The 26,014-nt window shown below is 48.8% G+C and overlaps 1 protein-coding gene across 2 annotated transcripts in view; it reads right to left on the bottom strand.

Annotated features, from left to right (window-relative positions):
* Window positions 1-267: 267 nt before the first annotated feature.
* Window positions 268-26,014, bottom strand: part of LRRK1 (leucine rich repeat kinase 1) — an 800,699-nt gene continuing 774,952 nt past the window's right edge. For both annotated transcript variants that reach the window (XM_085644543.1, XM_085644544.1), the window contains exon 34: window positions 268-1,057. In XM_085644543.1, the coding sequence (XP_085500669.1) occupies window positions 886-1,057 (172 nt within the window). In that variant the 3' untranslated portion in view covers window positions 268-885. The remainder of the gene's footprint in view (window positions 1,058-26,014) is intronic.

The following is a 26,014-nucleotide window of genomic DNA, read 5'->3' as shown; positions in this document are numbered from 1 at the left end:
TGCTCCCTCTTCTCAGCAGACACGGACACCACACACAGAAAGGCTAGACTGCAACACAGTGGAATCACAGGCCCCAGACATTCATTTTGGCACTGAGCAGAAAAGAACTAATCCTTGTGTTTCAGTTAAAGTTCCACTTCATTGAAAAGCCAGTCCTGCGGTGCACAACAGACGTGCGAGCACGCACGCCTCGCCACGCATCTGCAAGTGGTGTCTGAATTGCAAACGGGGGTATTTGCTAGAAAAAAGGAGTAAACAACCGGTTGTAAAAGGGTGGACGAAGCTCAGATCGAAGCGGTGTCCATGTTAATTTTATTAACAAACTTACTAATAAACACATCCTGTCCAACGTCGTCCCATATTGCACTGATTAAAGGAATGCTGTCCTCTGACGAGTGACACTGGGTGACAAACCCGAGCCGTGGCAGTCTTTTCCTTCACATGGGGCAAGGTGTACATTTTGTTTTTCTGGCAAGCAGCACAATTCCGCAGTTCATCCTTGCAATATGGAATCCTGTCATGGGCGATGCCAAGGAAAGACTCCTGCGCACTGCTGGTGATAAGTTATTATTCACCTCAATAAATGTCCTTAATGCTTCAGAAATACGAGAAACGCTCCTTGGGAGTCGAAGGACTGGAATGAAATGTGGAGGGAATGGGAAAAGGGAGGGGTGGGGATTGGTAGGGAAGGCAACACATTTAAAAAAAAAAAAAAAAAAAAAAAAAAAAACACTACACAGTAGATATTCTTTCAGCAAGACCCAGGGGCCGAACTTTTAGCAGCAACGTTTTTTTCCCTTTCTCAAAAAAAAGTTTCTGGGAGGAGGCTACTGAAGGGAGCTCCCAGCAGCGCCTCGCTCATAGAGGTCCGATTTAAGGGCTCAGCTACCGTCTCTTCCGGATTTCCAGCCTGCCGAGCTCCTCGTAGCCCTGGTAGAAGACGTCAAACTCCTCGGAGCCCCAGCCCCTCCAGACAGCCAGGCACCAGTCCATGTTTTCTTTCATGAAGCAGCACACAACCTTGTCTTTGCCCACCACCGCCGCGTCCACCAGCCTTCTGGGAAAGAAAGACACAGCGTTATAGAATTGGGTTACAGTAGCTTTTCTAAGAAAACAGCTGGCAGATCCTGGAAACATCTGACAATATAAACGCTCTACACAAGGCTCTCTATTAACAATAATAAAAAAACGTTGCGAGGGGGGATTTATTTCATGCAACACGAGAGAGTTTTGCGCAAGCCCCGAGTGAGGCTTTTTCATGCCTCGGGTCGGATGCTTCTGTGACGGGCTTTGTAAGGGGGTCATTTGGGGTTTGGGATGTAATTAAATGCAAATCCGTGTGTGGTGCGTGCGTGCAAGGCCGCACGCAGGCCGCCAGTGGCGATGGAAAAGGCGGCCACCCCGTCCCTTCACCTTTCAAGTCTTTCTTTGCTTTCACCCACGTCATGGCAAATTCGCTTCGTGAAATAAAAGGTCTGCGCACATATTCTTTAACAGGGTCTTCTGTCTTCCTCAAATTTACCAGGTATTTTTCATGCGCTATTAAAAATGCATTTAATTTTTCTAATCCCTTAATTAGTTACCGTGTGAGAGATTTGGGATTCTAGTCTGGGCAACTCTTACAGAATGCCTGCCATGAGCAGTAAGGAATGACCGGTTACTTACCGGTAATATTCATTACTCCGAGTCGTAGCCCTCCCCGTCCGTCCCAGTCCTAACCAAATGAGCATAGCTCCTCCCACCAGAAACTCCCAAGCAACTAAAAACCCATCCCTTTCCTCCAAGCCACACCCACACCCTGAGGCATATAAACAAGTGACCCGCCTATCCACATCCTGTACCACCAAGCACAAGAAGCCGAACAGGGAGGGAGGGATGGAAAGCTGGACTGGGACAGGGAGGGCTACGACTCGGAGTAATGATTATTACCGGTAAGTAACCGGTCATTACCCCCTCGTCAGCCCTCCCGGCCCAGTCCTAACCAAATGAGCAGATACCAAAGCAAGAATCGGCTTCAATTAGCAGCAAAAACAGACTTTAGTAGCAGAAGCAGAAAGTCACACAACCTGAGCAGAACGCAACACCGCGTCCCCAAACCCAGGAGACACAGTCCCACCCAACGGGTATGGGACAAATAAGAGTGAGGAGAACACCAAGCAGCAACCCCGCAGAACTCGGCCACAGAAGCCCCCCCCCGGACACAACCACACCCGAGTCGAACACCCATGAACCAACCCAGGCGCCCACACACTACAAGCCGCCTACGCAAGCCCCACAGCCAACGCAGCCACAGACAGAGAGAAGCCCCAGAAGGCATTAGACCTCGACCTGTCAGCCCAAACGACACAGAAAAGGAAACCACCCCACAAAAAAGGCACAGCATGAAGGAAGCACACCTCCAGAGCCCGCCCAACGGCCACACAGGGCAGCTGCACCAGAACCCCAGAAAGAGGATCTGGACAGAAAAACAGGGTGAAGCTTACAGCACCTGGCATTCCCGGCAGCCTCTAATCCAGACACTGACCAGTCATGACCCCGCTTAACAACAGAGTTCAGACGAGAGCAAGTGCTTACAGGGAGGTAGGGCTGTAGGCAGAACCAGATCCCCTGAGCAGTGAAACAAGGAAGGAATCCTGGGAACAAAGGAAGGATCAGGCCGCAGAACAACCCGAACAGGAAAAATATGCAAAAAGGGCTCAAAACACAGCAAGGAGCCCAAGTCCCCCAAACCACCGAGGCGATGCACAGCGACAAGGAAAGCACCTAGAACGCCAAAAACAGCAAAGACCCCTCATGTAGAGGCCCAAAAGGAGCCCCCCGCAAGGCCCCTCAAAGGAACGAGAGACCGGGCACAGGAGGAAACAACCCCACAACAACTGGGACACCAAGGGACCAGAAACAAAACCCAACGTCCGGCCCAGGACTTGAGAGCTGAAGGGCGCCTGGACCACCGAACAAACCCAGCCACAGAAGGAGAACACCCCAAAGCCACGAGGTTCAGCCCCACAACAGTCACCCCGCCAGCCGCAGGCGGACCAGACACCCCCAAGACAGAGAGGGAAACGACAGGGGACAAGGGACCACCGGCAACCGCCAGCCAGGCCCCACCACCAACCACAACAACAGAGGGAACCAACACCTCCAGGACCAATCCGGAGCCACCAGGACAAACGAGGCTTGACCCAGTCCGACCTGCAGCAGGACCCGCGGAATCCGAGCAATCAGGGGGAAAGCATACAGCAGCCCTGCCACCCCCCTCCCAACGGAAGGACAGGGCAACCACCCTCCAGACAGTGTCCAACTGAACCAGAGAACCAATGCAATCCGAAAGGCAAACTCCGGAGACGCAAACAGGATCACGTCTGGGACACCAAACCAGGCCACCAAACACCACCTGCGTCTGGCACTACTCAGACCGGGAGGGTAACACCCCTATCAGGCGAGCCACCCACGATATCAAAAAAACCCCGGCAGAGGTAAAGCCCTCAAACAAGCAGGAGATGCCCCTCCCGCAGATCAGCTGAGCCAACAAGGCAAGGGAGCCATCTCCGCACTCCAACAGTGGACGAAACAACACACCACCATTGCGCAGTCCTACCGCACCATCACGATCCTCTGGAGGACCCAAGGCAGAAAATGAGTCAAAGCCAACTGAACCGCCTCTAACTCCCTCCAAATCCGAAGACAGTCCCGCCTCCAGCACAGACCACAGCCTCCGCACCTGACACCAGAGCCAACACAGCCGCCCAATCCAGCCCGCCGGTAACGGTTAGCAGGACCAACCTCACCCAAAGGGCAGAAAGGGCGAGCCCTGTAAGAGGCCATGAACCACTAGCCACCAGGACAACCCAAGGCCTACGGTCAACCCCCCCGGAAGCAACAGCTCGCAACCAGAGACACTGGATCCCAAAGACCCAGGACATGATTTACCACGGGAACAAGAGCAAACAGGCCCAAGGGACAATCACCACAGCAGCAGACAACAGCCCCCGAACATGCAGCCACCAGCGAGCAGTGGAAGACTGAGCCCCCAACAACCACCTCAGGTCGTGCAACAGAGCCAGTCCGTGGGGCACCGACAGGAAGACCTTACCCACAGCGGCATAGAAGCCCCTCCTCCCCCCCCCAAAGAACAGTAGAACCAGATTGGGGCAAAGAAGGGAATACACCAAGTTCAGAATCCACCCGTACCGGCGAAGGAGCCTGCAAACTCCCCGAGATCACCCAGAGCCGGAAGGAAAGAAGAGGAACCAACCAACCGACCAAGGAAGGGAACACCAGGATCCCCTGAGCAAGCAACAAACCCACCAAGGGCACCAACACATCAGGCACCACCCTAGGAGATGTAGACAGTCCAAAAGGCAAAACCTAGAACCGGTAATGAACCATCCCTCACCGAAACGTAGGAATCTCTGTGAAGTTGCAAGCACTGGCACAAGAAAGCAGGCGACACGGAGAACCAGAGAAGCCAGGAAAACCTCCCACCGACCTGAAGAGAAGAAACCACTGAAGCTACACCATAATGAGGGACCGACCAGGGCGACAGAAGGACACAGCCATCAGAACCGGGCCAGGATGGAAGACCCTATATGGCTGCAGGATCAGAAACAGGAGTGAGCAAACCCCATCCCTTCACCCCCGACCCAGCCGACTCACAGGTACCCTCATAACAGCCCCTTCGGAAACCAAGTCCCGAACACCGACCAACAGAGCCCTAGACGTCGTCAGGAAACAGGGGTAGCACAGAACACAACCACCGGATGAACACCAAATACGATTCAGGAGCCCAGCCGGTGCACCTGCAGGAACTACTGACCAGGAATGAACACTTCCCAAACAGAAAAAAAGACGTGAGGCGAATTGAGAAGGAAGGGACACCCCGGCCACGTTCCACACCACGGAAGGGCTGGGCCGCCAACCCAGAATGATACACCTGCCCAAAAGGCAGCTCAAAACCGCAAACTACTCCTTGTGAGAAGAGCGGACCGGAGTCAACAACATCAGACCACCGCCGTTTTTCCAATTAAGGTCCCAACGGCGCCCCAAAGAGACTAGAGCCCATGAAGGGAAGCTCCATCACGGCAGCCTTTCGAACAGTACCGCCTACCAAGGCATAAGCCCCAACTGCCACAGAGCAGCCACTGAGGCCCCAGCCGCTGCCGCACCAATGGAATCGAACAACAAATCCGCCAGGAAATGCAACTGCAGCACCAACACGGACAAAGAGTTAGAGGGATCCACATCCTGCAAGAGCAGCTCAGAAATACCCTGACAGACACTCAGAAGCGACTGAACCAGATAGCTGGTGTAAGCCGCAGACCAAACTGCAAGACCAGAGGCAGCAAAGGATCGCCAAAAGGCCCCTTCAACATGCTTAAGTCCAGGAGAAGAAGGACCGCCTCTACGGACACCACCAGGATCTGACACGTCACACCAGTCAGCAGGGATCCACCATCACTAGAGCCGTGAAAATCTTAGCGAACCCCTGGAAAGGATACCCTTCTGCCAGAAACCGGGGCAAGGCAAGCTGTGCAACACCCTTCCCCACCCCCATTAGCACATGTCTCACAGAGCAATGAAAAGGGAGGCATTCAGGCCCCAACAACAGGAAATGGGCGAAAAAAGTCTACTGAAATTCCACCCACCAAGGGACCAGGGAACCCAAACTGTCCTGAACAATTAGCAGAACACCGTGAAGGTTAGCCACCTTGGACAAACCGACCCTTCCACCACTTCATCCCAACCAAGTCCGGATATATGTCAGCAGAGGCAGTCTGCACCACCACCAGGGAAGGAGCAGCGGAAGACCCAGCGAACATCACCTCCACCACCCAGCGGAACACACACACATCCGAACCTGTTGCATGATGTGAACAGGAGAACAGAGATGCAAGAAGAAAGGGCCAACCAGGGACTGCCACCCGGACCCACAGCCACAGGAACCAGTGCACACCCAGGGAAGTGCCCCTACACAATACTGAGAACCACGGCCAAAAATGAAAGGGAATCCCCAACCAGGGAACACCAGTCGCTAACCCACACAGGGCAAGCGCAACCAAAGGACACAAACCAGCGCAGAGCCGGTAAAAACGTATTTGCATTTTGTATAGCTGAACATAGCAATATGCTGCGAGAACCTTTTAGGCAGTAGTCAAGGGCATCAGAATGTAGATGCAGAGCCCATCTTGTCTCTGAAATTCCCACCCAAGAGAGACCCAGCCTCACTGGTACGGGGAAACAGAAACCTCCAGCGGCACTAAAACAGGCAGCCGTACAATAAAAGGGCTCATACGCCGTCAACAGAACCGCGGGTGTTCACGAGGCGCAAACCGCCTCAATTAAATCAACTCTGTGTTTTGAGTCTCGCCCGGTTATCAGAGAACATCGTGTCAAACACTATTACTCTGGGAGGTTCGAAACTGACGCATATAACCGCACCAGCAGTGCTCCTACTGCAGATTCCAATGAATCAAGCAGAGACAAGAGCAAAAAAAAAGGGGGAACACAGGCTCAAAACGAGACGAGCACCGATCCCCTGTAACAGACCTCCGAGGAGAAGCCAATCCGCCACGACCCCGGTGTGCACAGAGAAGCTAGCCGCGCCCAATACACCTCCCCTCCTTCCCCGGGTATTCCCGCTAGAGCAGGAAATGAACCCGGAAGAGGGGAAGCCGCAGCCAGTAGTCACTACCCTACATCATGCAGTCCGGACCCCGTAACACCACGGTCCCGCTAAAGCAGGGACTTCAACGTACTTGTAAAAGACAGGCATTTAGGGGATTAAAATGGCCGCCGAGCAGATCGTTTCACACTTACCCGAAAGGAGGTACCGTTCCAGCACCCCCCATGTAGTCTGCCCGGAAGTAATCAGCAGAAAAAACAAACAGGAAGTGGATAGGCGGGTCACTTGTTTATATGCCTCAGAGTGTGGGTGTGGCCTGGAGGGAAGGGATGGGTTTTTGGTTGCTTGAGAGTTTCTGGTGAGAGGATCTATGCTCATTTGGTTAGGACGGGGAGGGCTGACGAGGAGGTAATGCGGTCGCACTTCCAAAGGCACCAATCTGTCATTCCCCACAGCACCAGCATTATGAGCATGGTCCAATTACTCGGTCTTTGCATTACAGATACTCCAGGCCCGTAGGTGAGAAGGCGCAATGTTTTATGTACGTCCCCTGGGCTCATGCAAACAGTATTTCCTCCATACAGCTCCAAAATATTAATCCTCTATGAAACTACCTACCCCTCCCCCCCTTGCCTTGTGTGACAGCGACTCCCACATCCCCCTGTCTTACTCGAGACGGACCTTCTGGGTTCAAGCAGAAAATCCTGGCCCTGTTTTCCTGCCGTTTAACTTCACAGGTACGAGCAGTTCTAGAGGAGTTACCAACAGGAGCAGTAACTCACCTCAATGACATCTGTAGCTTTGGCCTGATCTCATTGGGCCTGTGGTACCCTCGCCTACTCAACAAGCTATGATTTAACATATTATCTCTGCTCAGCTTTCATCACATGAACTATATTTGGTGCAAACAGCACTGAGTCAAGTGATGATTGACAGCATACCCAAAGAAACTGATACATGACTGCAAAAATGTCGAAAACAATATTTCAGGGCTATCATCCACCATCAAATCAAGAGAAGAGCCAACATCATTCTGGCTCTAAGACGCCACAAGCGCTCTCCACCTATTGCCTCACACAAACCTGCCTACTGAGACAACATACATCAACCTCCTCCACATGTTCAAAATCAACCCACGGCGCCTCCTTCAGGGCGGCCTCTTTTGGACTGCTTGTACAAATCCTCCACAGTGGAGAGTTTCCTAAGACACCTAGAGCAGACTCGCTGAAGGGTACCGACTATCAAATAATAAGAAAAACAAATAAAAGTTGCTAGTTCCATAAAAGTCACAATCTTTCACAGGTATTTCGAAAGACTGCTTTCATATGTCAGGCAATGAAAATGAGACGTGGTACCCAAGGAGTGCTGGCGCTCACCTCCTGCAACCATTGACTCCAATTAAGGGCGGCATAAAACTCCACTGGGCAACCTTAGTGGGGGCCTTTTCAAGGAGGGGTTGCGCGCTCAGAAGTGAGAGGAGGCCAGGAGGAACACATACTCTGAGGGCATGTTTGCCATTTCTGCCCTTTTAAATGGGGCTCTCCCACTTCTTTAACCAAAAGTGCCTCTCCCTCCTGGCCCTTCTTTACCCCCGTCTCCACTGGCTAATTTCTCTCCTCACCCTCCGTTTGGAGCGCCTTTCTTTTCATGTCACCTCATTCTCCTATGGAGAGAGTGACTTTTCGGAAGTGTGAGCGCTATAGGGCCGATCGCCATTACCAGATTTCTAGATAGGAGAACAGGGACAGAGGGGAAAAAGCTGGGATAAACAGACAACAGCAGACAAACAGGAAGCGTGGAGTGGTGGAAGAAAGAGCCAAGAGCTGGCATCAACAAGAGGCAGCCCCGATATTTGGCTGCTTTGGTGTTCGGCAGCACCGGTTGCCAGCTCCTGAGAAAACCCTTGGGCCTATACACTTATTTTTTCGACATATTACGTAATACTTCAGTACTATATCTACAGCACAAAGTCTTGCGCGCGAGCTTGCCTCCAGACCCGTTTTTTCGGCCTTTGTGCAACGAGTCTCTTTCTTTATGAGTTGTATTCTCTGCCCTCCCCTGTTCACCTTTTTTCATTCTTACCTTTTTACAAGTCCATGCAGATCAGTTCACCTGGCTTAAAGCAGTCAATGACAACCAATCGGACACAGGCACTCTGAATCAGGGGGGCTGCATTTTTTTTGCACAGGTAAATTCCTGCAGCTTCCCCTTACATCTCAGGTCGTATCCATTCAGTATTCGGTTGCATCTACCAATGTTTCAATTACTTACCGGAAATTGAATTACCCCCAGCACGTTTTCAACATAATTAATTAAACCCCTCCCTCCCGCCCTGCTAGAGCCAGGCCTACTAAATATGAATTATGCCTAAGGGCCAGAGCTGCCGCCCTTAGAGCTGGAGCACCAGGTTCGAGCCTGGTGTCCGCTCAACATACCGTGATTCTGGATAAATCACTTAAACTACCCGCGCCTACCAAAAAACGAATGTGTCCTTGTGTAACATAACTGGTGCTAATGTAAAGCGCTCCAATACCTTCGGGTCGAGTTCGCGCTTTATAAAAACTTCAAAAAAAACAGGAGGCCGCAAGGTGGGGCTTTTCTACTTTTTGGGAAAGAACTGGTGTGTCTGTGAAGCTGGGCGACCTCACTTAGTCATTAATTGGTGAGAAAATGGTACGAGGTGAGAATGTGTGTACTTGTTTCTTTATTTTAGGCTGCCTCCTTGCTAGATTCTTGACGTATTGCATCGCAAGGATAGCGGAGGGGTGAATGCACCTGCAGCAAAGATTTGGGTGCGCCAGCCTTTCACCCTTCAGAGGAAGTTAAAACGCAGAGTTCAGACATGGCAACGGGAACACTTACAAATTACAGTAGCAAAACTCCGTGGCACTGCAGCAACAGGCTGTATCTAAAAAACTGTTTTTACTTTTGAATGTTTTTACACCGTGTTGTCGACTGTAGTAAGACATTTACACTCGTCGGCTCCCTCTTAAATCCTCTTCATTATCTGCCACAGCCTCTTCCTAGCTCTGTCAATTATGATCACGCCATCAGTATTACTCCCTACTATTTTTTTTATCACAAGATGCTCAGCAGCTTCCGGTCACAGACGTCACTCGCAGCAGCAGCTGGCTGTCACTCGGAAGGGCTGCCGGCTCCCTCAGCTCTGCCTGTCAGCGTTTACCTGAGAGCTCTGTGCTGCTTCCTCTGTTCTGTTAGCCAATTAAACAACTGTTTGCACTTATATGGAACCCGCTTCAAAGCCACGGCCTCTTGCCTGCTTTACTCTCCACAGGCGATGGGGCACTGCGCCCTCCAACAGCTGTGTTTTAAATAGCGCCGTGTCAACAGTGGGAGGAGCCGGGCTTCCACCCCTGCGGGGAGAGATCCAGGCCTAAGGTCCAGCACACAAAACACAGCGACGGGGCGCTTTCATCTGGCCGAAGACTGCAGGGCGGAAGTGACGAAACATTAGAAGATTGGAGATGGGACCTCCACTGCAAAAGGGAGCACACGACAGATGATAAAGGCAGGCCCCTACTCCAAACAGCGACGCTTTCTCCACCATCTCTACCTGTTGTAACAGTAACATTCTGCCATCAGTTGGGTGGAGGGATTCCGACAGCGTCAGCATGCTATTTTTTGTTGCAGTTTTATAAAGCCCAAACTCGACCCGAGGGGTTTGGAGCGCTTTACATAAGCAACAGTTATGTACCACAAGGATACATTCATTTTTTAATAGGCGCAGGGGGATTAAGGGATTTGCCCACAATCACAGGACATTAAACCGAACCCCATATTTGACCTTCCCCATGTCCAATGTCGGCAGCTCTGACCGTTACGTCACATGCTGCTTCCGCCACTTGTATGTCTGTTTTTGTTTCTAGCTCAAATGGATGTATGCCACGAAAAACGCAGCGACACGTGTTGTTGTGCAGTGGAAATCCCTTCGCAAATGTTTACTGGTCACACCTTTCTTTTGCTTATTGCTGTATTTGAGTATCAGACTGGTACTAATGAGGTTAAACCTTTCACCGCATAATGTTGACGTGTAAAAATGACATTATGAGATACAACTATCACACAATATGCCACATTATGCCATATTATGCCATATTATTTATTTTCTTGCTACATAATTTTGTAAACTGCTGCATAATTTGGTCCCCTCCGCTGCATACTTCCAGCGGTCCTGTCTATGCCTCCTGTAGTGAAGGATGATCATTGAATCCAGGTAGTTCACCTCCCTTATTTTCTTTGTTACTCTCATAAACTGTCTTTCTATACTCAGCCCGGTTCCCCCTTACCTTCTCCAGGAACTATGTTTTTTCCTATATGCCAGCCCTATAGAGTGGCGTAGGAAGGGGGGGGTGCGGGCCGCCCGCCGTATGTCATTACTGAAGGGGGAGACAAAATGGCAAAAATATATGTTTTAAACCAGGGGTGACAAGAAATGTTCCACACTGGGTACCACCTGACACTGCAACGCCACTGTCGCTATATCTTAATACTTCTACCCCCTACCTATAATCTAGTAGATCGTCCTCTTCTATACACTAGTACTGCTTTATTACCTATACACTGGCGTCAGTCCGCCCAATAACTCCTGCTCTCTTGACCTTTTTTGAGCGGTTCTTATCCCTGGATCCATTTTTTTATGTCTCAAAAATCTGCAATTCGGTATTGCTGTGGTCATTATACGCCCCACACCTCATTACAATCCCTAAGCTGCGAAGGACCCTGTGACTCCGTAAGTGGGGATATTTACTTGCTCTTTTCATGTTTAAGGTACTTTAATCCGAAATAGGAAACACAGAGCAGAACACAACAGAAATTACACCAGCAGACCCAAGGAATACAACAGGAGGAAGCATAAAGAGCAGTGCTCAATTTGAGCCGGTGGTTTGCGGTGTTCGGCACCAACACTTAATTGTCAACACCAGCACTTATGACAGCTGCCACATGGTGGCGCTGTTAGTGTGATTTAGAGATAAAGAGAACAGCACTTATTTTATTAGATTAATATACATTAAAATCAACTAATACCTGCCACCCAAGCCATTCTTATAACTTTGGGGGCCTCGAACAGTCTGAATTGCTACACTTGCAGCAAAGTGATGATTAGTAGGTACTGATGGCCGGGCTGAAAGAGGCAATGTGGGGTGCAAGCTGTGGTGGCCTCCTGACGAGGGCCCTGGCAGAGATATGCTTACTGAGGCACACTGAGATGGAAGCAAGAGGACTGTCGACAGGACAAGGATTCCAGAGGCGAGAAGCAAGCACATCGAAGAACCAAGAACAAAGAGAAGCACAGGAGGAAAGAGTACAGGCTGAGAGGTGGTGGCAAATGGGCGAGAGGGGCTGGTTGGGGGAGGGTGATTGAAAGCCTGCATCTCTTAAATCAGCATATTTGAAATGAGCTGCACATATATTTGATGTAGGTCTGTGGAATTTACATAACAAACCTAGCCGATAGGTTGAAGCGAGTATAACATGGAGGACAAGACAGTGGGTATGGAGGGCATTAAAGCCAGTGTGACAAAAATGTGGGGTCAATGGAGAGGAAAGCACAGAGAGTGCTTAGGTTCAGAAGTTTGAATCTGCAGAAAAAGGAGGGGTTGGAAATGCGAGCAGAGAAAAATACTACAGTACAGTGAGGGAAGAAGACAGATAAGGGGAGGGGGGGGGCTGTCAACAGGTGATGGAAAATGAATAATTCCAGGCATTGTGTGTGCTAAACATAGAATCTGCAAGCCTGGCGGAGTGTGGACCCCACACTACAAAGAGTGAATAAGACATGCAAGGAAAAACTGAGTCTTCCAGGGTTTTAGATTGGGAACTGAGGCAAGAAATGCACAATTGCTAGATGTAGCACAGATGTGTCCAGCATGGCCCCGGGAGGGTTTGGACTATGCCACATTCTCAAGATATTGACATAAGAAGATACATTTACATAAGTTTAATCGAACAGCATTAATTAACAGTGTATTGTAATCCTGAAAATATAGCATTTATAGGTTGTTTCTGGGACCTTTATTGGAAACCCCTTTTAAAATAAAAGGAAATTGTCAAGAATTCCTGTCATGCGAGGGGAGGAAAACGGTAACCAGCGAAAACGGACTACATCTCCCAGGATGCTTAGCGGTTGAGAGGTTATGTAAACAGGAGAGCTGTTACATAACTCAAGGAAAACACGCCCTTATGTAAACAGGAGAGCTGTTACATAACTCAAGGAAAACACGCCCTTATGTAAACAGGAGAGCTGTTTCATAACTCAAGGAAAACACGCCCTATAAAGGGAGGAACCGGGAGGTACAACGCTGTCGGATATTGTGTTTACACCGACGTACCTGCTTAGTGAAGAGCAGTGTTCCGGAGTGGTGCTCCAGTAAGGCAAGAACGGAGGTAGGTCGAGTCGTTACTCCCTGGGCCGTGTCTTGCCCCATCGTCACCTGTGAAGGACCCGGAAGCTCTACCGGATAACCATTGAGCTTCGCTTTTTGACTCAGCTGAGTCAAAGCGCAGTGGCGCTTTTGCTGGTTGGAGTCGTAACTCCCAGCCCGACCAGAGATACAGGGACTGCCAGCTGTAACGCACACCAGGAGGTGTTTGCCGCGTTACAGACTCGGAAGTCCACAGGATCGATCGAGCGGCTGCTCTCGGTTCAGTCTTCTTTGCTTGTGATTGGGGTATCGGTGACGCATCACCAGGAGGTGACTCCACGTCCCGGTGCAGTCTGAGGAAGAGGTTGAGCGGCTGCTCCCTTCAGGTAGAGACCCCGGCTGGGTGTTTCCCTGACTCCTTGATTCTCCCCAACACTCTTCGTGCCCCTCACAGCCTACCGATTGGCATTGTCGGCCATTTCATTTCTGCCCTCTGTTGGCATACGCCGGGATCGGCGTATATGCAGAGGACGGTTAGGACCATCCGTGCTGTGGGCTGGTAACGTACTTAGCCTGGAGGATTCCAGTGACTATAACCTTTGTTTATTCCTTGTATTATTTTTGCCTTCATTAAAATAACTAAACCTTCACAAGTGGTTGCGTTCTCATTATCGTGTTTGTTAAACGATCCTGAGACGTTCAGGGCGTTACAGAAATGCAGTTTTTAAGGAGGGAGAAACACATCAAGAAAGAGAATGTTGGACAATGCAATTTTAAAAAACGGGAGCACTAAATCATATTTCTCAGATCAATAATTTTCCCGTGCCAAACCCATTTGGGCTTGCAAAACCTTTGGAAGCGAGGACTCACCAGGTAATAAGTCACTCATCACGTTGGTGATCTCACAATTATTTCGGGGGAAGCTATGAGCAAAATAACAATTTTGGCAATTTTTCAAAAGGCAAGTGCTGTAAGTGAAGTCCCAGCTGCAGCCATGGCGTTCCCTAAAATGCTTCACAATGTTTGACCAAGAAGATGTGAGACAGCATAAGTCAGAAGATGGTATAATAAGCGTATTTGAGTTACCAACGCAAAACTTCCCAGACAAAAAAAACGTAACTGCCGTTGGGTCTACAAAATGATTGTAGCTCTTTTTTACTCACACACCACTAAGAAAACAAAATTTGGCATCATTTCACGTTTTAAAAATCTATGTAATCAAATACCTTGCATCAATCTAGTATAACACACAGAGCAGGACGGTCGTTCTTTGAGCAGCTTTGCCATAAGATCAAGGCTTTAAGTGGGCCGGGTCTCACCGGTGCTGAGCACCAGCAGTTTTTAGGTCTCGCCTGAGCTAGCGCATGCGCTAGCTCAAGCGAGACCTTTAGTAAGGGCTCCAGAAAATGCCACCACTGTGGCCTACAGCTTGCGTGCATGTGGGCGGGCGTGTACTTCCGTCATGGCTCATTAAGTGCATCGCGTGCGGGCACCCTTCCAGCCCGCGATCACTTTCACTTTGACGGCCGCATCACGTGCGCGCGCACTCAACTCCCGGGCTTGTCTTGTTTCTCTCAATGCAAGTAAGTGGCCAATTGCTGTGTCTTTGGGCATCCGTTTTTTTAACCATAAATGAATTTCGCACTTCTGCTCCTGTCCTAATTATTTCTTTGTCAGTCTGCAAGCTTATGAAGCAGCTCCATGGAACTCGGAGGGGCTCATCAATTTTTAAATAATCGGTGAGCAGTTCTTTGTTTTGTTCTCATTATTCCCTGATGATACAGATGAGAGCCCCAGTGTTTGCAGTGTGCAGATAAAGTGCCGATTTAAGCACCAGTGTTTGAGGTGCGCAGATGACGTTCTGGGTCACAAGTCTGCATGATCGCAGCACTCTTTTGGCTATTTTGTGAGCGTGCATACATGCGTTTGTATCAAATTTTTTGTCGGTTTGTCTACCTTTTTCCTGCAGGTCGGACAGATTCCTGTTCTCCAATGTGTGACTTTTTTCCTAAATTTGTATGCTCTATAAATCTTGCACTTAATCACTATAATAGTGAAACCACATAGGAATATTTTTCAAACACACACACATATGAATGTATTCCTAAAGTAGGTTTCGGCACAGAACCCGGTCCTGATGAATTGCCATTGCCCCGTAGGAGCAGATAAAGCATACATCATACTGATCCAATTTTTAAGAACCTAATGCCCATTGTTTCCCTATTAGGTACTTATTCCTATGTTTAATCTTGGCATGGGATTTTTTCCTGAACAATAAAGACTGGCATTTATTAATCTATAGCCAATTTTAAACTTGCATCCCAATCGATCTCTTTCCCTCCTGAGTCATGCTAAGGGCAACACTCAACTGTTTCATTTTCTGTGCGACTGGAGTAAAAGGTCTCCGGCAAAGACCCCCCTCGTAAGGGCCCGCTGGGCATTGCAGCACCTGCCCACGAGGAACACAGCTCGATAATGAAGCATGCGACTTTGGTGGATGAAGTCCTGTGCATAAAACGGATGCCCTTAATGTCAGAGTTGTAGTACCAACACCATGGTTGTGTTTCCGGTGGTGGCTCCTCCGCTATGGAGAAGGCTCGTCGCCCCACTCCTTTCTCGCAGTGCGAGAGCAAAAACATAAAATGGTAATAACTTTGAGTTATTACCATTTTATGGGTTTTTTTGCCGGCGGGCGGCTGGGCAGGGCTGCTCTGCTTACGGAGCAGGGCAGGGGAGGAGTGGTTTGCCCACTCCTGAGTGCGCAATGACTGGTCGGCCCTCTCGGTCCGCCCAAACCAGTCATGCACACTTTCCCCTTCTCCATGCAGGCTACAATGCAGCCTGCATGTTGAACATGCCCACCCCCTCCAGCCCCTGGCGGAGCGTTGTATTACTGCGCTGAGACAAATCACAACACTCCATTGGAGCGTTGTAAACTTGTAAACTTGTAAACTTGGGGATTTATAGAGCGCAGATTGTTGCCCGAAGGCGTCCAAGCGCTAGGATGGTGTGCTTCCTGTTCCGACCTGGAGTTGGACACAGGTGAGCAGGATAGAGGACACTGGACCTGGCGGTGGCAAGGTAAGTTGTATTTATTTTTATTTATTATTATTTTTTTTTATGCATCCCGCGGCCGACCCCCTCCCCCCCACCCCCCTCAGTGCACCTGCACCCCCAGCCGTGCCGGAGGCCACCAGTTGACTCATCTTGGGAACAGCACACTCATTCCATGTGAATACTGTAAGAGTGTTACCAACTGATTTCTGCAGTGCATCCTTTTAATGGACCCTAAAAAAAAAAAGGTTTGCCCTAAGTGCAGTTTAATCGCATGCTACCAACAAATTTTAAAAGCACTAGTTTATCTTAAACACTAGATCTTTTTGCACATTTTACAGAATCTATCTTATAGGGTGTAATTGTAATACAATTTTAAAATAAAGACTTACATATTCACGTGCTTTCTGTTGCAGGCCGGGACATCGTAGAACTATAAATACATGTTGCAATTTCCAGGGCGACAGAAATTATGCGATTTTGCGTCTGTGGTGTTTTCTAAATAGTTATAGATTTGTTGCATTTGCCACATAATCCATCATCTGCAGCAATAACCTACAGATTGTACTAAAAAAAAATGTTCTTACTCAAACTGGTCAAAAGTTAATAACAATGCAGGACCATGTTACTGTGCAGTGGAAGACCTTTCACAAAAGTTGACAGGTTATCTTTCTGTTGCTTATTGCTGTATTTGGGTGTCAGACTGGTTCTAATGAGATGAAAAATGTGCCCAGATAATATTAACATGTAAAAATGACAAAATAATGGAAATAAACTATCACAAAATGTGCAGCATTATACTGTATAATTTGCCTCTTGTTGCTGCATAATTTAGTAGGCCATGCTGCACGATTTGCACCCCCCACCTCATAAATCCAGTCACCTGACTAGTCCCCACTGCATAAACTAGGATTCAGTTGTGTGGCTCATACGCACAGATAGCTGCAGTGATCGCATTAACCAACTGAACTTTCATAACCTACAAAGACTGCATTTTTAGGTCTTGCCTAGGAAGCGCGTGCGCCGAATCGGCGAGGCATACTGTATTCAGGATATGGGCTTTAAAAGCTCCGCCCATTTTCAAGAACTACCCCTGTTACATATGTTGTTACTCAGAGCTTCTGAGCACTATTTCTTTCTTTAAACTGGAGCACTCGAGACCAGTGCTCATAGTTTACAGAGCTCTGTTGTAAACAGGTGGTAAATCTTGCTCTTATTTTTCCACATTTGCTGTGCATTTAACCCTTTCGATGCGCATGACGGAGCGGTTCCGTCATGCGCATTGGTTGCGCTGTGCGGATGACGGAACCGCTCCGTCATGGCCCCGCCCGCGCACGAACCCTTCAGCACAGCGCGGTAATCCGCTCCGCGCTGAAGGGGTTAAAGACCGAGGTCTGTTTTGGCAGCAGCTGTCTCCTCCTCCCTCATGCTTTTGAAACGCACGGCCTGGCGTCATGCTCCCTGCCTTCCTATGACTGCTGCCGCCTCAGTCTCATGGCTCAACAAGCATTTGCAATGCAATAGGTCTCGGATAATGCAAGAGTTTGAGCTATTGGCATTGTAAATGACAATGCCTTTTATTTATGTGTTTTGAAAACTTGCAGGCAGTGCGTAAACACGCACTTTGTACTTATAGTCCTTGCTTACGAGAAGCAAGGCTGGCAGTACGTGCGCCTCTTTTACTGCCAGCCTTGCTTCTAGCAAGGACTACAAGTACAACGTGCATGTTTACGTACCACTTGCAGGTTTTCAAAACACATAAATAAAAGGAGTTGTCATTTACAATGGCAATAGCTCAAACTCTTGCAAATGTGAAACCTATTGCATTGCAAATGCTTGTTGATTTGATTTGTGTGCATTAAATGAAATACAGAGTTACCTTAAGGCGAATGTCGAGCAAAATAGCTACAATTATTTTATTCTTTTTACCCACAGAAAAGCAGGGCCCGCGCTGCACAATTCTTGCTGGGTAACAGCTGCAGATGGCCCGGTCTCGTTTGAGTGCTTGGCTGCTCTTAGCTAGTCGAGTCCTGAAGGTAGCACTAATATATTGAAATAGGCTGTGGCATCTCTTGCCTCTGGTCATGGACTAAAATTCCTATAATTAGGGCACAAGGCGCCCGTAAGAGACAACATTAAGGACAACAGACATCAACCTGAAATAACAGATGGTCCGCGGAAATAAGGGACGGGTGGTCACACTACCTGTCCCACACTTTCTAGACCAGCCTCCACACCACGTATTTTAAGTAAGGCCTTGACTGCTGGGCCCACTGCCCGGAATGAAAAATCTCCGGAGACTACCTTTCTAATACAGGCCGAGCGCCCGGAGTCCTGGTTTGTAGGGAGAGGTCGCAATCTCCTCTTCGAGAATGTGGAGGCGCACGTTCAACTGCACGGAGCAGGGAAACGCAAGACATGAGCAGGGACTTCTGATTGCGTGCGTGTTCCTTTTAAGCAAACCACATATGTACATCTCCATAATTCAAGCAATACTAGACGTTTTCATTTAAAAGGCAATACTGAATTTACAGAAGTGCAACACTAAATCCATTTGAACAGTGCCTTCTAGTTACACAGTTCAAACATAAAAACAAGCATTGGCATAGCCAATAGGTCTCGCTTTTGGGACCTTATGAGTATTTAGTTATGCAGCCCCATATCCTTGGTACAACAACATCAACTGTTGCATGGCTGAACACTTATAAGGTACAAGGTTTAGCCATGCAACAGCTGATGTTGTTGCACCAAGGATATTGTGCTGCATAACTAAATACTTATAAGGTCCCAAAAGCGAGACCTATTGGCTATGCCAATGCTTGTTTAAAGGGGGCCTCGAAACGGGTCTCAATCGGGCTCTGTTTTGTGCCCTGGCACAGGCGGTCCGTTTTTCCCCAGACTGGAGTGACACAGCAGGCACATCATGTGCGCTGCTCACACTGCTCTTCTCACTAGTGGAGAAGTTACGGCATAACGTCATGCCAGGTGAGCGTTGTGGAGGAAGGGAAATCCTTTAAAGAGAGGCATTCATTTTCTCTCTGGTTTTCTCTTCTCTTTTTGAACGTTAGAGCAGCAACATAGTCGTGGTGTCACCAAGGCTTTAAAGGGAAGCTTTTTCAAAATTATATACAAGCCATAGTTGCTGCTTATTTATCTTATGCAACTAACAAACTTTAACGAAGTCAATAGTTCTGGCTTGTTGTAGGTATAATGTTACTTGTTGTATGATATATCTGGATGCAATGACAGAAGCAGCACACTATGCGAAGCACAGATTTTTAGCTTAGGTGTTTTTAAGCCATGCCCTTAATTACACCAGCCACACCCCTTTAAGAGACACCTCCCCCCCCCTTCAAGTTTTTTCATCTCACTGAAAGGCCTGCATAAGCCAAAAGAGAAAGCAGTCAGATATTTGTATACAAAGGTATACAAGTAGTCCACATTCCCCATTGGCATCAATCCGTTGCAGAGACGTGACACATTACATTAATAGAGGCCCCATCAGTGTAATGAAGGGAACCCGAGGCCAAAAGCCCAGCCCCTCTCCTTCCAGCCAATATGAAAGCCAGATGTGACACTGCATCCAGGCCCGACAAATATCCAGCGAGCCCCAACCCCATGTCAACAGTCTTCAGGACCCAGTTGCTTATCCGCCAAGGGCTCCATGCATCATAGTAGAAAGCAGATGTGAAGAGGGGGTTCAGCAGGATGCATTGGTAGATAAACCTGGGGAGAAGTTCATATTTGTGCTGAACGGAGTGCCAGGGTGCTTTCAGAGAGACCGGCCTGCTATTGGGGAATGAATCAGATCTCTAGTGCTTTGAAGCGCCTGGTCTTGCCCAGCCATTAATCACAACAAACAGATGCAGTGAATGCAGTCCCAAGAAACACGCAGTTGTAATACTGTGCCAAGGGAGACCGTGGAAAGGGCCGTGCCCAGCCACTGCCGTCTACACAACCGCAAGTGTGTTCCCTCAATGGGCTCCAGTTACTTTCCGTGTTCTGCATTTTCACCACTCAGAGCTGTGAGACTGCACTGTGTAAAGTAAGACGGCAAACTTCAGATGCAAAAGCATGCTCCTGTTACAGGTACAGGCTGTTCGCAGAGTCAGCTGCCCAGGGTCCAGTTGCTGTTTTTGTTGGCAGCAGAGGAACGTGCCACCAGCAGAATTTAACGAAAGGCAAATATATGGTCGCTAAAACGTCATAAGAAAAACTACAGCAAGGTTCACTGGGCCTAGTGCCACCATTGGCAACACACCCCACCCACACAAACACATAGCATGCATGACAAATAAATAAATACACAACGCAACTTTTGTTTGGGTAAATATTGCTGCAGGTTTATTCCATACAATAGTATGCAATATGGTGGGTTATCTTACGGGTGATCCAAGGGCATGCAGCTGGAACCAACTATGCTGCCTACCCGCCTGATGAGCCAAGCAGCACTGGGGAGAACCCAATCTGTGCTACACCTTATGGTTTGATCCTCTTTCCGGATCACGTGACACATTGATCCCTTATTACTCATGCCCCTTTCAGGGCAGAGCATAGCAACGCAAGCCCCCGGTTGTTCAGGCCCACAACCGCCCAAGGGACTAACGGGGTGCCAACATGGTTTTCCAGGAACCTCCCATGAGGTTCCAGGGATGTGGCTCTGGCACCCCTATTGTGCCCTGCAGAGGTACCCTTTTGTACCCATTTGCTTCCAGATTGCCCTGTAACTCCGCCACAGCTCTGGAGGTGGCTTCCGTCGCCGCCAGAGCCCCCCACCAAAACAGCCATGGTCTTTCCTGTAACCTCTCCTCTCTAGAGCTTCCTGCAAATCTAGAAGAAAGAGATCCCTCCCTACTGTTGATAAATGAACCTCTGATCTGTGAACTTGCGCATTGAACTATTTACCCTCTTCCGGGAATGTTCAACAGCTTCCTCTGATTTAGCACCGTACCACACCCTGCGTGGAATTATCTCAGACCACCAGAGCTCTCAACTCCCCATGTATTTACTGATTTTACCCAAGTCAGCTTTCATGGCTTGTAAGAGTGACATCCTCCCCATGGCAATGAGGTCGTTGCCCCACAGGTGTATCACTAAGAAATTGGGGGGAACCCCCCCGTGGGCCAATCTCTGAGCAAGGGTATCCCCCTGCACTTGCCATGCATCCCTTATTCCTCATGAGAATTACGCCTGCTGAGCCCAATCTGTGGTGAAAGCCCCTAGGCACACCAGCTTAGCTAACCTGTTTGCTTTAACACAGTGCGCATTGTCTGCAATATGGCTCCTAACATTCAGGATTGACCAAGTCCTGACTTTTCCCCATACTAGATTATTCCCCGATAGGGGGGTGGTGGGGGTTCACACTGCCCACCCTGTGCAGCCCAAGCAGAGGAAACATTTCCTGCCCCGTTAAATTTAATTTCTGTTGAATACTGGACGTGCCAAATGTTCTTTTTACCTACTAGCCTTTTGTGCTTGACACCCTGTTTTCCCCTTTATTGGAACAGCAGCACACTATGTTGGCTGACAGCATCCACACTCAGCGTGACTAAAATAGCTGACCGTGCAGGGCTTTTGAGCTTAACTGCAGCAACAGGTCACCTACCCTTGGTTCTGGGGTGCACTTACTTCGTCTCGTTGACCAGACAATTGCACAGACCCCTTTGATTGCTAAATCCTGGTGAACACCTTATTGGTGTCAAATCTGGTTTGAACCATACATGTATTATACCCACTATTGGCGACCTCACCCTTTTGTGTAGTGACAACGTACGCAGCGCACCTCGCTTGCTTAACTGACGTCGGATCACAGATGCCAGTACCTGCTAACCATCTCTGACCCTAGATTCTTAAGCTTGCAAAAGTGTCGGAATCCCAGATTCCCAGTTTTATGTTGGCTGCAGTACACCTGCAGCAGATCCGCTGGGAGATACCACAAACTGCATTGGTCAAGAGAACCTTAAGAAGCACCCAATTTTCACCTGGGCGTACCTCTAAATGAGACTGGCTCCACACAGCTGTAAGGCCAGAGACACACATATATTAAACCTATTTACTAGTTTTTGCCACTTGGCACCCTTCTGGTTGCAGCTCTGTGTTTTTGTGAAGCGCGCGTGCCCCTGGGGCACGATGTCGCTGAATAACTGGTGTATGTTACCCACTCACTGATGTATCGCTAACTGCCCTTACTTGGATTGACTGGATGCTTCCTAAGGACTGTGGACTGAATGCTCCAACCCAGTTTGACCCCAAAACTTTGGGACAACCCAAGTAGTAACCATGCCCTTCATGGTACATCTACCCCAGCGTTGACTATCAACCTATTTGGGACACAGGTCGCAGAAGAAGCCCCTTCCAGTCTCTGGTTCTAGCCCATAGAAGGATAACCCAGGGGGCAGACAAGTCTGTGGGAACCAGAGGGGAACATTATGAGCAAATACCTGCCCTTTCCTGAATATTGGGAATGCCAAATGGTCTATAATACCCTGTCACCATTTGGCTCTAACGCAGTGTTTACCAAACATTTTTGCACCGCAGCACACTTGTTAGATGACAACTACCACAACCCGCCTGCTGCCCTGGCTAAAGCACGGGTGAATAGGTCTTAACTGAAGCGACCTGTAACCTGCCGTTGTTTGCAGAGGGCACATTTTACCTGCATCGACCAGACATAGCAAGATGAGACGAGCTTACGAGCCCCACTCCCACACAACTAAAATTAAACATAGTCCATCAGGCCTAGGCATTGACTTCGCCCTCTGTAGTGTGACCTGGACTGCTAAGACATGGCGTCATGAGCTCACACTTTCACGTGTATCCGTACCTCTTGTGCTACACCCGCTGGGGGATTAGTATGCTCCCCGCCTACTTGCTCAGAATTGGTGATGGTCCCTCGAGGGGTGAAAGGACAGGGCCTTATCCCCGAAGCTTGTCCATTCAGAATTCTACAGGAAATCTACAGCATTGCTTTCTAAAGCTGTTCCTGGTTCCCTATTAATTATGGTCGATATGCTCTACAAGGTTTGGACAAACATCTTAGCTAATTGTATGCCTGCCTAATTCCCAGAACTGACTGGTTTGATGCTTTACAAATGAATTGCCCACCAACTGAGGCATTGCATTGAAACTCTACTGGGTTGTCTCAACTTTCTTTCAAAAGCTAGAAAAGCCATCCAAGTGTACATGGTACCTGTTTCTATATGGTGCCAGCAGATGTTCCTCATAAAGAGCCTTTTAGCTAATTGCACAATGCAATCTCAGCAACATTTCGCAGCGCCTCTCTTTGCGTTGCAATTGCCCAGAGTAAGTGTAAAATTATACTTTCCCACCATTGGGCTGGTAACCGGTGGCAAAGACAGAGAATCTGGGCATAAGATCCCAGTTTCCTAGAGTAAAACAATAATTATCCCGGCACCATTATCACAGGCAGTGAGTGTGCCCAATGAGACCCCCCCCCCGTTCTGTGTGATACAAACCCTAACACACCGTATGCCAGTTTGTGCATATCATTCTTGGGCGACTAAGCCCTAATGTGCCCCCTTCCCTGGATGATCCCTAGTACGAGACTGATGACCAAGTGCTGCGCCAGCCAATAAACATGTAGACCGGTGTGTAAAACATAGCCGTAGCCAAATGAAACCACTAGAAGCAGTTTATCAGGGAAATGTGGAGACCACCGGAGTCCCTTCGCGTCCTCCGTACTTCCGCAACAGACAGGTCATCTGCGTGTATGCCAGGTGCCGAAACCGGAAAGCGGCAGCCCTTTGAAAACAGAATGGCGGAGCACAATCCCCGCGTTGGAGACAAAATTGACTTGTGTTGGCATCCGCCCAACACTGGGCTAGCTATTACATTGAACCATGGTGTTTTCAGAGAACTGCTCTTTTCAAGTGAACTGGAAGGTCATGGAGGAAGCTGCATCTATCCTTGACCTGGCAATTCTCACTGGCACCACGCCGATCGTTACCCATGGACCTCATGCCCCAAGATGTAGGGGTCAACAACCCAGGTGCTCCAGAGCAACAAACTGGTAAAACAAAGCACAAAACCAGAGCACCGTGTCTGTTTGTAGCGAAGACGCCCAGATTGATCATGCGTTTCTTGTAAGTTACCTCCCAGTTCCAACATGCCACATAACTGCTGCTTTACCGCAGTGTTATATGAATATTGGCAACCTATCCAAGTACTACAAAACGTAACTAAGAAATTGAGCCTCAGCCTTGAAAAGTAACAATCACTGGCCCTGAATTGAGGCAAACAATGCTAGAGCACCTCAGCAGCCTCACTTAAAAAATTTCATGCAGGTTATATGCTCACAATATTGCGGCCAGCGTCTTACCCATTAGGCCTCTAGGATCACATATGAAACTCCTCTAAAATAGCATACAATTAACACAGCAGCTATTTATGAATAATCCAATCCACTGGGGCATAGGTAGCGTTCAAATGGCCAGGAGCCTTGTTATGGATTTCCTGCCGATCCTTCCGACTCAGGAGGGGCATCTATTAATGGCCTGAGGTCTAGGCGCTATGCAAATTACCTAACCTATTGGCATTGCCCAACCATGCTCATAATGTGAGATCAGGGATTCGAAAACAATGCCTGAGCCGTGCACACATTGCATGCTGGGAGTTTGGGGGTATACCTCCTTTGTCCATGTGCAGCTGTCAGCCCCAAGATGCCACATATTGTTTGTATACAGACTGGCTGTCACGCTTACCCTGACCTCATATACGTAATTGGGCGGTCTCTGTCAACTGCTTTTCCCTAAGCCAGCATGGCTTGATTTGTTCCTATTTCATTTTCACTTGCTTGATGCCTTGTAGAGAGATGCCCATAAACCTTACAGTATTGTGATGCCATTGGCTGTGGCAAACATAACATTTGCATTTGTGCTTAACTCCCCCCGAAGGGTAGCAAAGCGCTGAATAACAAGTTTATTGATAACCAACTTAATGGTGCTCCTTTTCACAAACTCAAAACTGCTGAAAAGCTGAACGTGCCCACCAGGATTAGAACCTTTGCGATGAGAGCAACCCAGTTCCCCAGCTACCGAATAATAGTTAACTGCACTGGCCAGTTGGAAGGAAGTAGCAGGGGTATTGCCTGCGGAATGCTGTTGCTCGGGGAGATGTGGAGTGCTCTACTCTTTTGACTTTCACGGACATGGACTCAGCTTGGCACGATTCTTGAGCTCATGTTGATCCATTTGAGCAACAAGAAACTCTAAGAAGACCAAGATTTAAGGCTGCTTTTGCAAAACATTTCCGTGCTTGAATTGCACCTGTGTGTGCATTAACATTACTTGTGACACTTTGGTAAGCAAAGTGCATAGGTATGGTGTGAAATTGACGAAGCTCAGGGAGAGCAGAGTATCACCTAAATCTACCCAGTGAATCTGAACAGCCTGGCACAGGTGGTTGCAGGAGATGGGCACCTGCAAACTAGTATCCCAGCACTCTCCAGTCAAGCGAACACATTGTACCAAACGTATGTACAACATTTGAACATGCCATTACATTGTTTTCCGAGGATGGAACTTTCAGAGCATAGTTTAAAGAGGTGGAGGCCTCTATCACATGGTGTGTTTAACACGCACAGAACCAATCTTTATTTTAAGCCTATATGGCCGATAGTACACTGGCCCGTCAGGGACGACCGCTGGGCATAGATGCAGCTGTCTGAGCCCAGGCAGTTGCAGACATGCCGGCGCATCCTAAACAAGAGATTGGGGGGGGTGAGGGAGGGACATGGGCTGTTTGGGCTCGGGAAGCACTATTGAGCTCATGGTGCAGGGCACTAGCCCTCCTCCCCCTGTAAGCACGGAGGTCATATCGCGGGGGCGTGCACCCACCCCAGCGTGGCTTCCCCTTGTCAGGCCCGCCCAGTAGCACTGGGATGCCCGCAGCGCAATCCGCCAGTAGGCTCCTAGTGGGGTGCCCACGCAACGTACAC

This window comes from Triturus cristatus, chromosome 3_1 (assembly GCF_964204655.1).
Source record: "Triturus cristatus chromosome 3_1, aTriCri1.1, whole genome shotgun sequence".
NCBI lineage: Eukaryota > Metazoa > Chordata > Amphibia > Caudata > Salamandridae > Triturus > Triturus cristatus.
Note: the sequence above shows the minus strand (reverse complement) of the source record. Positions and strands in the feature narration are given on the sequence as shown.